This window comes from Cebus imitator, unplaced genomic scaffold (genome assembly GCF_001604975.1).
Source record: "Cebus imitator isolate Cc_AM_T3 unplaced genomic scaffold, Cebus_imitator-1.0 Scaffold536, whole genome shotgun sequence".
Classification (NCBI taxonomy): domain Eukaryota; kingdom Metazoa; phylum Chordata; class Mammalia; order Primates; family Cebidae; genus Cebus; species Cebus imitator.
Window position 1 is genome coordinate 398,767 of NW_016107851.1, and position 13,532 is coordinate 412,298.

Consider the following 13,532-nt stretch of genomic DNA (forward strand, 5'->3'; position numbering starts at 1 on the left):
CAGGTGGTAGTTCTGTTTTTAGCTCTTTGAGGAATTGCAACACTGCTTTCCATAACGGTTGAACTAATTTACACTTCCACCAAAGTGTGTAAGCATTTTCTTTTCTCTGCAACCTTTCCAGCATCTGGTTTTTTTTGACTTTGGAATAATAGTCATTCTGACTGGTATGAGATGGTATCCCATTGTGGTTTTGATTTGCTTTTCTCTAATGATCAGTGCTGTTGAGCCTTTCTTCATATGGTTGTTGGTCACATGTATGTCTTCTTTTGCAAAGTGTCTGTTCATGTCCTTTGCCCAGTTCTTGATGGGGTTGTTTTCTCTTGCAAATTTAAGTTCCTTATAGATGCTATACATTAGACCTTTATCAGATGGATAGTTTGCAAATATTCTCTCCCATTCTGTAGGTTGTCTGTTTACTCTGATGATAGTTTCTTTTGCTGTGCAGAAGCTCTTATGTTTAACTAGATTTGATTTGTCAATTTTTGCTTTTGTTGTGATTGCTTTTGATGTCTTTGTCATGAATTCTTTGCCCATTCCTTTGTCCAGGATGATATTGCCTAAGTTTTCTTCCAGGTTTTATACTTTTGCTTTTTACATGTAAGTCTTTAATCCATCCTGAGTTGATTTTTGCATATGGTGTAAGGAAGGGGTCCAGTTTTAATCTTCTGCATATGCTAGCCAGATACCTGAGCACCAGTTATTGAATAGGGAGACTTTTCCCATTGCTTGTTTTTGTCAACTTTTTCGAAGATCAGATAGTTGTACATGTGTGGCCTTCTTTCTAGGCTCTCTATTCTGTTCCATTGGTCTATGTGCCTGTTTTTATACTAGTGCCATGCTGTTTTGGTTACTGTGGCCTCTTATAGTTTGAAGTCGGGTAATGTGATGCCTCCAGCTTTGCTCTTTTTGCTTAGAATTGCCTTGGCTGTTTAGGCTCTTTTTTGGATCCATATGAATTTTAAAATAGGTTTTTTCTAGTTTTGTGAAGAATGTCATTGGCAGGTTGATAGTAATAGCTCTGAATCTGTACATTGCTTTGGGCAGTATGGCCATTTTAATGAAATTGATTATTCCTATTCATGAGCATGTGATGTTTTTCATTTGTTTGTGTCACCTCTGATTTGCTTGAGCAGTGTTTTGTAATTATTTTTCACCTCCCTGGTTAGCTGTATTCCTACCTAAGCATTTTATTCTTTTTGTGGCAATTGTGGATGGGATTGTCTTGCTGATTTGGCTCTCGGCTTGGCTGTTGTTGGTGTAGAGGAATGCTAATGATTTTCGTACATTGATTTTGTATCCTGGAACTTTGCTAAAGTTGTTTATCAGCTGAAGAAGCTTTTGGCCAGAGACTGTGGGGTTTTCTGGGTATAGAATCCTGTCGTCTGCAAACAGGGATAGTTTGATTGCCTCTCTTCCTGTTTAGATGCCCTTTCTTTCTTTCTCTTGCCTGATTTCCCTGGCTGGGATTTCCCATACTATGTTGAATAGGAGTGGTGAGAGAGAGCATCCTTGTCTTGTGCCAGTTTTCAAGGGGAATGCTTCCAGCTTTTCCCCAACAAGTATGATGTTGGGTATGTGTTTGTCATAGATTTCCCTTATTATTCTGAAGTATGTTCCTTCAATACCTAGTTTATTGAGAGTTTTTAACGTGAAGGGATGTTGAATTTTATCAAAAGCCTTTTCTGCATGTATTGAGATAATTTTGTGGTTTTGTCTTTAGTTCTGTTTATGTGATGAATCACATTTATTGATGTGTCTATGTTGAACCAACTTTGCATCCCAGGGATGAAGCCTACTTGATTGTGGTGGATTACCTTTTTTGATGTGCTGCTGGATTCAGTTTGCAAGCAGTTTGTTGAGGATTTTTACACTGATGTTCATCAGGGATATTGGCCTGAAGTTTTCTTTTTTTGTTGTATCTCTGCCAGATTTTGGTATCAGGATGATGCTGCCCTCATAGAATAAGTTAGGGAGGTGTCCTTCTCATTTTTTTTGAAATAGTTTCAGTGGAAATGGTACTAGCTCTTCTTTGTATATCTTATAGAATTCGGCTGTGAGTCCATCTGGTCCTGGGCTTTTTTTGGTTGGTAAGCTATTTATTATTGATTTAATTTTGGAGCTCATTTTTGTTCTGTTCAGGGAACCAATTTATTCCTGGTTCAGTCTTGGGAGGGTTGTATGTGTCCAGGAATTTATCTGTCTCTTCTAGGTTTTCTAGTTTGCGTGTATAGAGATGTTCATATTAATTTCTGATGGTTATTTTTATTTCTTTGGGGTCAGTGGTAACATCCCTTTTGTCATTTTTAATTGTGTTTATTTGGATATTCTCTTTTCTTCTCTATTAGCCTAGTTGGTGGCTTTTCTTATTAATGTTTTCAAAAAAAGAACTCCTGGATTTTTTCACCTTTTGAGTAGTTTTGTATGTCTCAATTTCCTTCATTTCAGCTCAGATTTTGGATATTCCTTGTCTTCTGCTGGCTTTGGGGGTGATTTGCCTTTGCTTCTCTTATTCTTTCTGTTGTGATGTTAGGTTGTTAATTTGAGATCTTTCTAACTTTTTGTTTGGATGTTTAGTGCTATGAATTTTCCTCTTAAAACTGCCTTAGCTGAGTCCAGAGATTCTGGAATGTTGTATCTTTGTTCTCATTAGTATCAAAGAACTTCTTGATTTCTGCCTTAATTTCAGTATTTACCCAAAAGTCATTTAGGAGTACCTTATTTAATTTCCAAGTAATTGCATGGTTTTGAGTGATTTTCTTAGTCTTGACTTCTATTTGTATTGCACTGTTGTCTGAGAGTGTGTTTAATACTAACTTTCTTTGTTATGTATTTATATTCCTCAGCACATGTTTCTACACTTACACATCCCACTCCTCCCCACCCTACCACCTCACCTCCTCTGCAAATTAAAATCCTCTATGGCCAACCAGCCTCTCTGGAAGTCTGCCCCAGTTCCCTTGTTCTCTTACTACTTTACAATTCTGTTAGCATCCATGGAACCCATACTAATGGCACCATTTTGATTAGTAACCCATCTATATTTATTTTAACCATATCCCATTAGATTGACTTGTCCTCTTGGAGCTGTCTAATCTTTCTTCTCAAGAAATTGTCAGTTTCATGTTGTATATACAGCCATGCATCACTTAATGATGGAGATACATTCTGACAAATGCATGATTAAGTGATTTCATCACTATGTAAACCTTGCAGAGTGCACACAAATCTAGATGGGATAGCCTACTACACAGCTAGGCTATGTGGTGTAGCCTGTTGCCCTAGGCTATAAACCTGTACACGTGACTGCACTGAATACTGTAGACAGTTGCAACACAGTGATAAGTACTTGTGGATCTAAACATAGAAAAGGTACAGGAAAAATAATATTATAAAGTTCCGGGTGGTATAGGTGGGCCATCATCATTGAACAAAATATTGCTATGTAGCACACAGCTATATGGAATAAGAAGCTTTTATTATAATTCTTTTTCCGCTAATTATGACTATCTCCTGTTTTAGGAATGAGTGAAGAATAAAATACACTTTCTGTGGTATGTGGATCTAGTTTTGCCTTTGCCTACATAGATAAGACTCTTCAACACTATTAGTGGTAACTGTGCGATCCTTAAATGCCCCCAACCATTACATTTTCCTAGAAATGATACCATGGACACTGTTTCTAGAGTCAGAGTAAGTGGGAATACTTTCTGGAGAGATGAACTCTAATTTTAAATTTTAAATGTAATAAAATGCAGTTTGTGTGAACTCTGCCTCACCTTACTTCAGTCTGAAAAGAAAGATTAAATATACAGATGGCCTGTTGCCTGTCCTCCTAACAGAACTCAGGGGCTGGAAATGACCCCCATGCCAACGCCCTGCTTCCGTGCAACTTATTTCAAGTGCTTCCTTTTAATGCCAGATACTTTTTTTCCTTTAAACTTTTTATTTTGACATAATTTCAGGAATTTGATGTAATTGCAGAAATATTGAAAGCGTAAAACAAAGAATTCCCACGTATCCTTTATCAAGATTCCCCAAATATTAACATGTTATCCCATGTTCACATTTGCTTTATCTCTCTCTCTCTGGGGTGTGTGTGTGTGTGTGTGTGTGTGTGTGTGTGTACTTGTTTTTCATTTTCTATTTTAAATTCAGTTGCAAATACTATGTCCCTCTCCCACTTAGTACGCCAGTGTTTGCTTCCTAAGGACAAGAACATTTTCTCTCACGTAACAACAGCACAGTTATTCAAACAGGAAATTTGTGTGAAATCAGTGCCATTCCATCATCTACAGAGCATATTCATATTTTCTTAATTGTCCCAATATTTTCTTTTCTAAGAAATACTTACTAAATATCAAAAGAAAATTATGAAAACTGCTGTTGCATTTAGTTGTCAAATCTCTGGTGACTTTTAATCTGGAATGGTCTTCTAATTTTTGTGTTTCATGATACTGATTTTTTTTTTTTAAAGTACAGGCCAGTGCTTTTCAAAATTCTACAGTTTTGTAAAGTGACCCTCAATTTGGGTTTGTCTGATGTTTCCTCAGGATTAGATTCAGAAATACTGCTGAGGGATACTGGGTCCTCAGCGCACTGCATCTGGAGGCAGAGCTGTCTACCTGGTCTATGCCTGGTCAGGCTAACCTTGGTCACTTCGTTTCTCCAATTTAAAATGTCTGTTGTTCTCTTTGTAATACATAAATATCCCGTGGAGGATACTTGGAGACTGTGTAAATGTCCTGTCACTCCCCAACTTTCACCCTGTAGCTTAGCATGCTCTGATGATTTGTACTGGAATCAGTTGTTACTATGATGGTTAACAAATGCTGGCTTTCTAATTCCATTATTCTTTCCACATTCATTGGCTTCCTATGGTAAGAGGGAACTTTCCTTTTCCATTTATTGATTACCTTAGTGTAGACTCGTGGGCTGTATTCAGTGAGCTGCAGCCCTTTGGCATCATTGTTTATTCTGACGCTCAGGTTGCCCTGCGTTGGAAGTCCCTTCAGGCTGGCTTCTGTGCCATTGTGACACAGCCCCACTATTCTTTGAGCACTTTCTTTCTTTCTTCCACCAAAGAAGTCCCAGGCTTATTGTGTACTTTCCCAAGAATGAGCCATTTCTACAAAGAATGGCAATGGCTTTTGCTTTAAAATAATTTTGAAATGTCGCATGGTGAGCATGACACTTGTTTGTCCGGTGGCTGTGAACCCTAGCGAGTTCAGTGTGGTCAGAGCACTGTATGTTTCGATGGGACAGACGGAGGCCTTGCTCTGAGGGAGACTCAGATGCAGCCAGGCCAGTGCCCTCCTCTTTCACGCTGGCTTGCAATTGCAGCTCAATATTTGGCATTTATTTCTTAAAAGGGAGACTATCGTTTCATAATACTTTTTCCTGTTTATAAAAGTAAAGAGATATTCCTTATGGAAAATTTGGATACACACACATAGAGATATATATGTAAATGTCTTTTTTCTCCAAGTCTTCCTCTGTGTATGCGTGTGTGTGTGTGTCTGCGTGCATTAGTGTGTTTGTGGTTCTGTAAATCAGAATGATGTATCTATGCATAGACACAGTGGGAAATCAAGAAGGCTGTTCAAAAAGGTGAGTGGTTATTTTCAGCTTATAGGATTGGGAGAAGATTTATTTTTTAATTTCTTATCTAATCTGTTTATATTTCAGATTTTTTCTTCAATACTTTATATTATCTTTGTAACACAAAATACATCCAGCCTCAGTGATATATTCAGTTTGTAAAGCTGTGTGCACACATCTACTTATTCCTTAAGTGACATTCCCAGCAATAAAAAGAAATGGTGTGTCTGTGTGTACGGAGTTAGAGGGTTCGAACATTCGCACTCTCATCTGTGTTAGGAGGCCGCTCAGCGGGAAAGCTGTCCTGCTCCTCCTGTCTTCAGCAGGGCCGAGAGTCTCGTTTCATGCTCTCCCTCAGACTGCTTTATTGCTTTCCCCACTTATTATTGTAGGGAAGTACACATAACATAAAATTCACCATCTTAACCATTTTCAAGTGTGCAGTTAAATGGCGTTAAGGACATTCTCATTGCTATGCAACCATCACCACCATTCACCTTCCAGAACATTTTTCATCCCCCGCAAACTGAAACTCAGTCTCTATCAGACGACAGAGGCTGGTCTCCCCCTTGCTCCAGCCCCCAGCATCCACCTTTCTTCTTCTGTCTACTCTCGGTAGCTTATATAAGTGGTTCATCATTTGTTTCAGATGAGAAAAAACAGAACTTTATATTCCCTTTCCCCCAGAAGTCACCCAAGGGGGAACATCTGCATTTCCAAGAGCAGTATTGAAGTGTTATTAAAGAGAAAGCTTCTGGAGGGGGTCCTGCGCTTCACACCTGTGCTGTCTTCCTAGGGCCGGTGCGCTTGTTCCCATCCTTGTGCTGCGATGAGGCCTGCAGCCCCGACCGGGCGACTCTCAGCTGTGGGGTGCATTCTGCGGCCAGCCTTCAGGCGAGGTAACTGGGTGCTTTCAATCAGTTATTTCATATCTTCCTGTGCAAATATGCATTCTGCTAATTTACCAATTTTCATCTAATTTACCGATGGAAACATTGCCTCTTAAATATTATTGACATTCTGGATATTGGTGGGGCACAATTCTCAGGCAAGAATTAGGTAGGTCTCTTAAGATCACTCACATCCAGTGCAGCATTCTTTATAGTTTACACTCCATTAGCTTTATTTTTGTCTTATGTTTGTGATTTTTGACACCTCTGTCATCTGTAAGTAATTAATATGTAAATAATTTTTACCCAAGGCATGTTATTTTAGAATTTTAGAACAGCACTCAAGGAAACTCAGTTGAGACCCAGGAAACTGCAAGTTTTAGACAATGGATTAAGTAGAACTATATTAATTAGAAGGAGGTGTCAAAATTCAGTTTTAAAGTAAATGGAGTAATTGGACTTACTGGACTGAGGCAAGTTTATAACAATAGGAAACACCAGAATTCTGACTCAGTAAATTGCTATTTCATCTAGAAGACCTAAAATTATAGCTGACGTGCTGCTTTGTGGTAGTGTTTTTCTCCCTGTCGAAGACTTTAAGCTCTTTTAAATGTGTGTGCAGAAACGCAAGCCCAGCTGGGGAGATGGTGCCGACTTTCTTCGGGTCCCTGTCACGGTCCACCTGTGGCGAGTTTTCAGACGCCTGGCCTCTGATGCAGAATCCTGTGGGTGGTGACAACATCTCTTTTTGTGATTCTTATCCTGAACTCACTGGAGAAGACATTCATTCTCTCAATCCAGAAAATGAAAGCTCAACGTCTTTGGATTCAAACCATAGTCAAGATTTGGTTGGTGGGGCTGTTCCAATCCAAGCTCATTCTGAAAACTTTGCAGCAGCTACTGATTTATCAAGATGTAACAACACACTGGCAGAGCCAGCATCAACTCTGGATGCGCTAGCTACGAGACGCCAGCTAGATCAAGAGAGTGGTGCTGCCATCCACCCAGCCACTCAGACACCCCTGCAGGTAAGACAGCAACTGTGTTCTCTGTGAACATAGCACTGATTTATGGAAGACCAGCATTCTGTTCCCAGCATAAAATTTGGGGAAATCTGATGAGATTTTTTTGCGTCTTTCATAATTTCTTCTCTGTTGTAGAATATGTTTCAAAATAAATTTCAAGTCTTTTTTTTTTTTAAACTAACACAGCTAATATATAAGAGTAAAGTGGACAGCTGATTCTTTTCTTCCTCTTTGTAAATGCAACCACTTAGCACCACACCTGCTGCCTCCTTCCCTTGTTGAGAGAGATGAGCTGGGTATGGGGCATCTTGCAGGCAATTCCTGACCTTCATTTCTTCCTGTTATATGTAATTATAACATATATACAGGTATTGATCGACTTACGACCTATGCAACTTAACGACCATTCGACTTTACAACCACAATCGCTAGCCACGACTGCTCCGCGTCTGGCAGCGAAAACGTTGTCCAGCTGGGCGTACGACAGTGCGGACCAGCTTCCGGCAGCACTACCATCTCCACGTGCACCATTTCAACTGTACATATAGCCTACTCAACTTACGACCAAATCGTGTTACGACCGGTCTGTCGGAACCAATCGTGGTCGTAAGTCGAGCACTAGCTGTATTACTTATGCCCAATACTGTACTTAAATATACTTCGCTTGCTGCCAAGTTTATGTGAATTTAGGTCTCCTAAAGCTACTCTTTTCCCTCCTCTCTCTTTAGCTGTTGTTTTCTGGATCACTCTGCTTTGACTGGTTGATTTGGTTGGAAATTGACTGTTGGCTGTGACCTGAGGCCACGTCCTAAGACCCTCTCAGGCAGAATGGTTTAAAATCAGGTCTGGGTGGAGTGAGGGTGGCACCTGCAGAGAAATGGGGGCTGTCTGCATGTTGCAAAGCTGGAGGCAGCAAAGGATTCGGGGTAACTGGGCACATCTCTGCTTTCTCCAGGTGAGGACATGGCCTCTGCGGAATTTGACATTATGTTTGTGAACGTTTCCTTAAATGGGAGCGCATGTATTGTTAGTGTAAGTTCTAGAATAGCATCAGCCTTGAGTGTAAAAGGGCAGAGTCACAGCAACAGACCAGCTCCCAGGCCCACAAGACCCTGCCCCGCACAGATGGCACTGCTCTCACCACCTGTCCCTCCCCGCCCCAGATCAGGGCTGTAGGTGCTGAGGAGGCAGCTGAACCCGCTCCAGAGGGGTCTCGCTTCCACGTGGCTCTATCCTGGCCTGATCATAGCAGAGACAGTGCAGAGTCAAAGTGTGAATGCAGATGTGTTCCCTTAAAAGATCACTGCATTAGTTACATACTGATGTAAGTCTGCAGCACTTATTTTTTCGTTTTTGTTTTTGGGTTTTGAGACGGGATCTTGTCGCCCAGGTTGGAGCTCAGTGGAGCGATCACGGCTCACTGCAGCCTCAAATTCCCCAGCTCAAGCCATCCTCTCACCTTGTTTGCTTTTTTTTAACTACCAAAAAAAATTAAAAATCTCTGGAGAATTTATAGGGGATTCTGTAGAGAAAGCATTTTTTGCCTTTAGAGGGTAAAAAATTGGTTTTGTTCTCAGAATAGAGAAATGGAGACGTATGAGAAGGGAGGTGAGTGAATGCAGGAAAAATAAATTACGCAGTTAAGAGGCGCAGAGCACCTGCCTCTGAGCTGTGCCTGGAGTTAGGAAAGCTGTTCACTGATCTTGCTGTTTTGAGCCATCGGTAATTTGTAAAAATTTTTATGATAATAAGAAAAGACTTAAGAATTAACCTAGTTGAGTGTAAGTCTCAAGAATGGACTATGCCCCACAGAACATGGGAACTGAAAGGGCCCAGCAGCCCAGAGCAGGTAACAAGTCCTCCACAGCAGCAGAGTGTCCGCTGGTGGGTCAGAGGATGCTGGAAACGGGAGGGGCTCAGCTGCCTCCCAGGGGCTCTAAATGAGGGGCCCTCACCATGCATCGTCCATGCCTCTCTCGATAGGAGACCATCTGAGAAACTAGGGTTATGGTGCTGCCGGCTGACTGATGACTGTTTTTCAGAGTTTTGTCAGGAAACAGAATTACCACTCACCTTAATTTTGTAGCTTGTATCCAAGTTTGTGATGTCAATTGCTGAGACTAAAGAATGAAACATCTTCATACCAGGTCATACCGGAGCCAAACTCACTGCCTACCTTTTTCTGTGTAGGTTGGTGGTGTGGTGGGGACAGGATTGCTAAGCGCTGTCATCACAGCTGTATGAACATGACATTTTAGAAACATGTTTCAGTTAAGATTGGCTTGTCATGACGTATTAACTATTTTTCAAAGACACTCATGGTAGTTCTCATGATTTATATATACTTTCAACTCATTATGAAAAGAAAGTTGTAATTATCTAAAATGAACCTGATGAGAAAATATTACATTCAAGTTGCACAGCATAATAATTCATTAACAAAAGTTTTTACTAACTTTTCAAGAGGTATAGTCCTATAATTATTGGATAATTTAGGTAAAGCTAAGTATGACATTGAATTTTAAAAAGAAATTGTTAAAATACAAACCATTTTGATTTTTCCCCTACACTAGTAAATAATATTTTGAGCCCATTTTAAGAGATAATCATTTCCAGATTCTGAAAGAAAAAAAGCCTTCTCTTCAGTTGCCCTTACTGATCTGTGAAATGTAGCAAATGAACCTTAATCTTCAAAAGAAAATAGGAACCAGCAGCTACTGTAGGCCTTTAGGGGTGTGGTCCTCCTCTTTATTTCAAGGTCCAATCAAGTGTTTAACTCAACTGGTTTTGCTTTTGGTTTTTTTTCCCAATCTAAATTCTAAAAACCAACCAACATTTCCCCAAACAGGCTAATTTTCCAACTAGAGAACACATTCACTTCTCATAAAGCATCTGATTTTAGTCTGAGGCAGCAAGATGACTTGAGCCCAGGAATTCAAGGCTCCAGTGAGCTAGGATGGCACCGCTGCACTCCAGCCTAGGCAACAAAGCAAGACCCTGTCTCTCAAAAAATAAAATAATTTGATTTCAGCTGCTCACTATTATGAACCAAAGCACAGGGCTTCTCGTTAGCTTTATCCATTCCACAGGTTCATGTTCAGTTAGCTCGGCTCCATGTCGTGGCTTGTTCATAGCTCAGGAAAACGACATGTGTCCATCTGTGGGTGGATGAGGAGCAGCTGTGGCTAAACAGCACTGTCTTTACGTACTGTGAGACCACGATTTCAACGCATGATGCATTTGTTTCCAGAACCTGCATTTTCACACACTAGTTTCTTGTAGGTGATTTAAGATCACCCATAATCTGATGATAGTTACGGTTCTAGATAAAGCAAATAGGTGTGAAAGCCTTCTTTAGTCTGTATGACTTAATTTTAATCACGTTTTTCCTGTACACATCTCTCCAGAATGGAACAGAACTGAGACGTTTGGAACATTTTTTCTGAGATATTTGAGAGAACAAAGCCAGCCTGTTTACTTACAGGAAAAGCATTTCTTGAAGTTGTTTTTAATGCAACATTTAACATGTCAACAGGAACAAACAGAAAGAAGGTCAGAAAAGATATGAAGGGAGCTGGGTTCTAGTTTTTCAAGCTATTGAAATCTCTACTTTTTCCTTATTGGCAAAATGAGGATAATTTGCTTCCCACAGAAGGGTTAATGTAGTTATTATAAGCATGTCAGTTGATCAGCATATTTAATAAAACCATCTCCTGTTATTGAAATACTTCCTTTCTGAAAATGGGCATATAACAGAAAGAATCCAGCATGATTCTGCTGTTCTTTTTTTTTTCTTTTTGAGACAGAGTCTTGCTCTGTCGCCCAGGCTGGAGTGCAGTGGCACCATTTCGGCTCGCTGCAACCTCTGCCTCCTGGGTTCAAGTGATTCTCCTGCCTCAGCCTCCCGAGTGGCCACGGGAGGTTGTGGCACTCAGCTAAGGACCAACATGGAATTACAGGCACCCACCACCACACCTGGCTAATTTCTGTATCTTAGTAAAGACGGGGTTTCACCATGTTGGCCAGACTGGTCTCAAAGGAAGTATTTCCGAAGATTTTACTTCTAGATAACCTCCTCAGATCTAGGAATAATTTTCTTGCATACACTTGCCTGGTATGTCACCAGTGCCAAATGAGTGGTGAGCAAGTTAGTGAAGGATTAATACATGAAATTAATGTTCAGTGGTTTCACTTGTCCCCTTCCTGCATTGAGGTCAGTGCCCTTTGTGATGAGGACATGCCTAATGGCTACACTTTGCTGAGGATATTTTCCCCATGAGGATGGTGAGTATTCTAGGGAGATCGTTATAAGAGAAATCTTATTCCCTACTATTTCTGAACTTTCTCTAATAGTTTAATGGAAGTTTTACATTCAAAGACTAAGTTGGCAGATAAAGAATGGCACTGTTCATTCATCATCTTTGTTCTTTGAAAGAAAGGAATACAGAATCCTAAAATATTTACCTACAAATGCTTTAAAGGAACACAGCACAGAAGAAAGACGCTTTAAATGTTTGGATATGGTTGAAGGCCCACAAAAGAATTGTTTGTTAATACATTATGATTGCTGTGGGTTACAGTATCATCTTTTAAATACTCTGCAGAAATTGGGTGACTGTGAATTGTTATGAAAACCTTTATTTTATCCTGAGATCACATGGGTAACTGGATATTTGGATACTACTAAATGATTTTCTTGTCCATATGCTCTTAAATTCATGTATACTATTAGTAAAAGTTATGCGTAATAATTATCCACCATCGAAATTTATCAGAATTAATTTGCAAGACATTGTTTTTAAAACGTCCTTTCTCTTTCTATTTTAGGAAGCTTAAAGGGCCTGCTTCTTTCTGCAGTTGAAGTGTGTGCTGGCACCCAAAGAGTACTCCTTTGTTAGGCTTATGGACTGAGCAGTCTGGGCCTTGCATGGCTTCTGGGAAAAAATAAATCTGAACCAAACTGATGGCGTTTTAAGCCTTTTAGCCAGTTGCTTCTGAGCCAGACCAGCTGTAAGCTGAAACCTCAACGAATAACAAGAAAAGGCTGTGGGCCAACTTATGATATTCTGCATGTTTCCTACATAAGAAGCTTCTCTGCCACAAAGTGACTTCAAAGACGGATGGGTTGAGTTGGCAGCCTACGAGACTGGGGACATATAACAAGAAACAGAAATGCCTTCATGCTTATTTTCATGGTGAATATGTTTTTACAAGACTGAAGACTCAGAGTATACTTTTTCTTTCCAGAAATATTTTCATATCGCCTATGAAATGTCAGATAAATTACCTTAGCTTTTATGTAGAATGGGTTCAAAAGTGAGTGTTTCTATTTGAGAAGGATACTTTTTCATCATCTAAACTGATTTGCATTGGTGGTTAGTGCGGCCCACATGTTGCCTGCCTAAATCTTGGGTTTATTAGATGAAGTTAACTGAATCAGAGGAATCAGACAGAGGAAGATAGCTTTTTCCAGAGTCTACACTTCTGACCTCAGCCTCCGTCTCACGAACACCTGCTGGTGCTGATCTCAGAGAGCACCTGGGCTGGGGAATGTGGTACAGAAAAGGCAGCCCATTGCCCGGAGTTAACACATAGTGTAGAGACTTGTGTGCAAAGGCTGGCATATTTATATGAAAATTAGTTGATATAGAAACACCTGTTGCATCTGTCCCTCTGCCTGAGCTTAGAAGATTCAGAATTTCTTTTATAGAAAAAGGGTATTTATAAACATAAATGATCTTTTACTTGCATTGTACCTTGTAGTAAAGGCTTTAGAAACTACAACATGTCAGGTTCCCCTCCTCCTGAAGTAGTTTCCATGAGAGCAGACCACATGTTAGGACTAGAAGAAAACGCAGAGTTTGTAGGGGTTTAGAGGAACCAGGACATCGTCATGCTCCTTCCAGTCGCGTGAGGTTAGTTAGCATATCATCTCCTACTTTAGCCATCTGATGTGGGATTTCAGAGGATGGTGCTTCTTTCTATTAAGGTGCTCCATCCCCTACCAGCTTGGTATTTG

General features: G+C 40.2%; 1 protein-coding gene across 5 annotated transcripts in view; it reads left to right on the forward strand.

Moving 5' to 3' along the window:
- TNFRSF19 (TNF receptor superfamily member 19) overlaps positions 1-12,815 on the forward strand; it is a 109,484-nt gene extending 96,669 nt beyond the window's left edge. For 2 of the 5 annotated variants that reach the window (XM_037733524.1, XM_037733525.1), the window contains exons 8-11: positions 6,395-6,497; positions 7,111-7,516; positions 11,727-11,797; positions 12,341-12,815. In XM_037733524.1, the coding sequence (XP_037589452.1) occupies positions 6,395-6,497; positions 7,111-7,516; positions 11,727-11,792 (575 nt within the window). In that variant the 3' untranslated portion in view covers positions 11,793-11,797; positions 12,341-12,815. The remainder of the gene's footprint in view (positions 1-6,394; positions 6,498-7,110; positions 7,517-11,726; positions 11,798-12,340) is intronic. The other 3 variants (XM_017514731.2, XM_017514732.2, XM_037733526.1) reach the window with 2 other exon arrangements.
- The last annotated feature ends 717 nt before the right edge of the window (positions 12,816-13,532 follow it).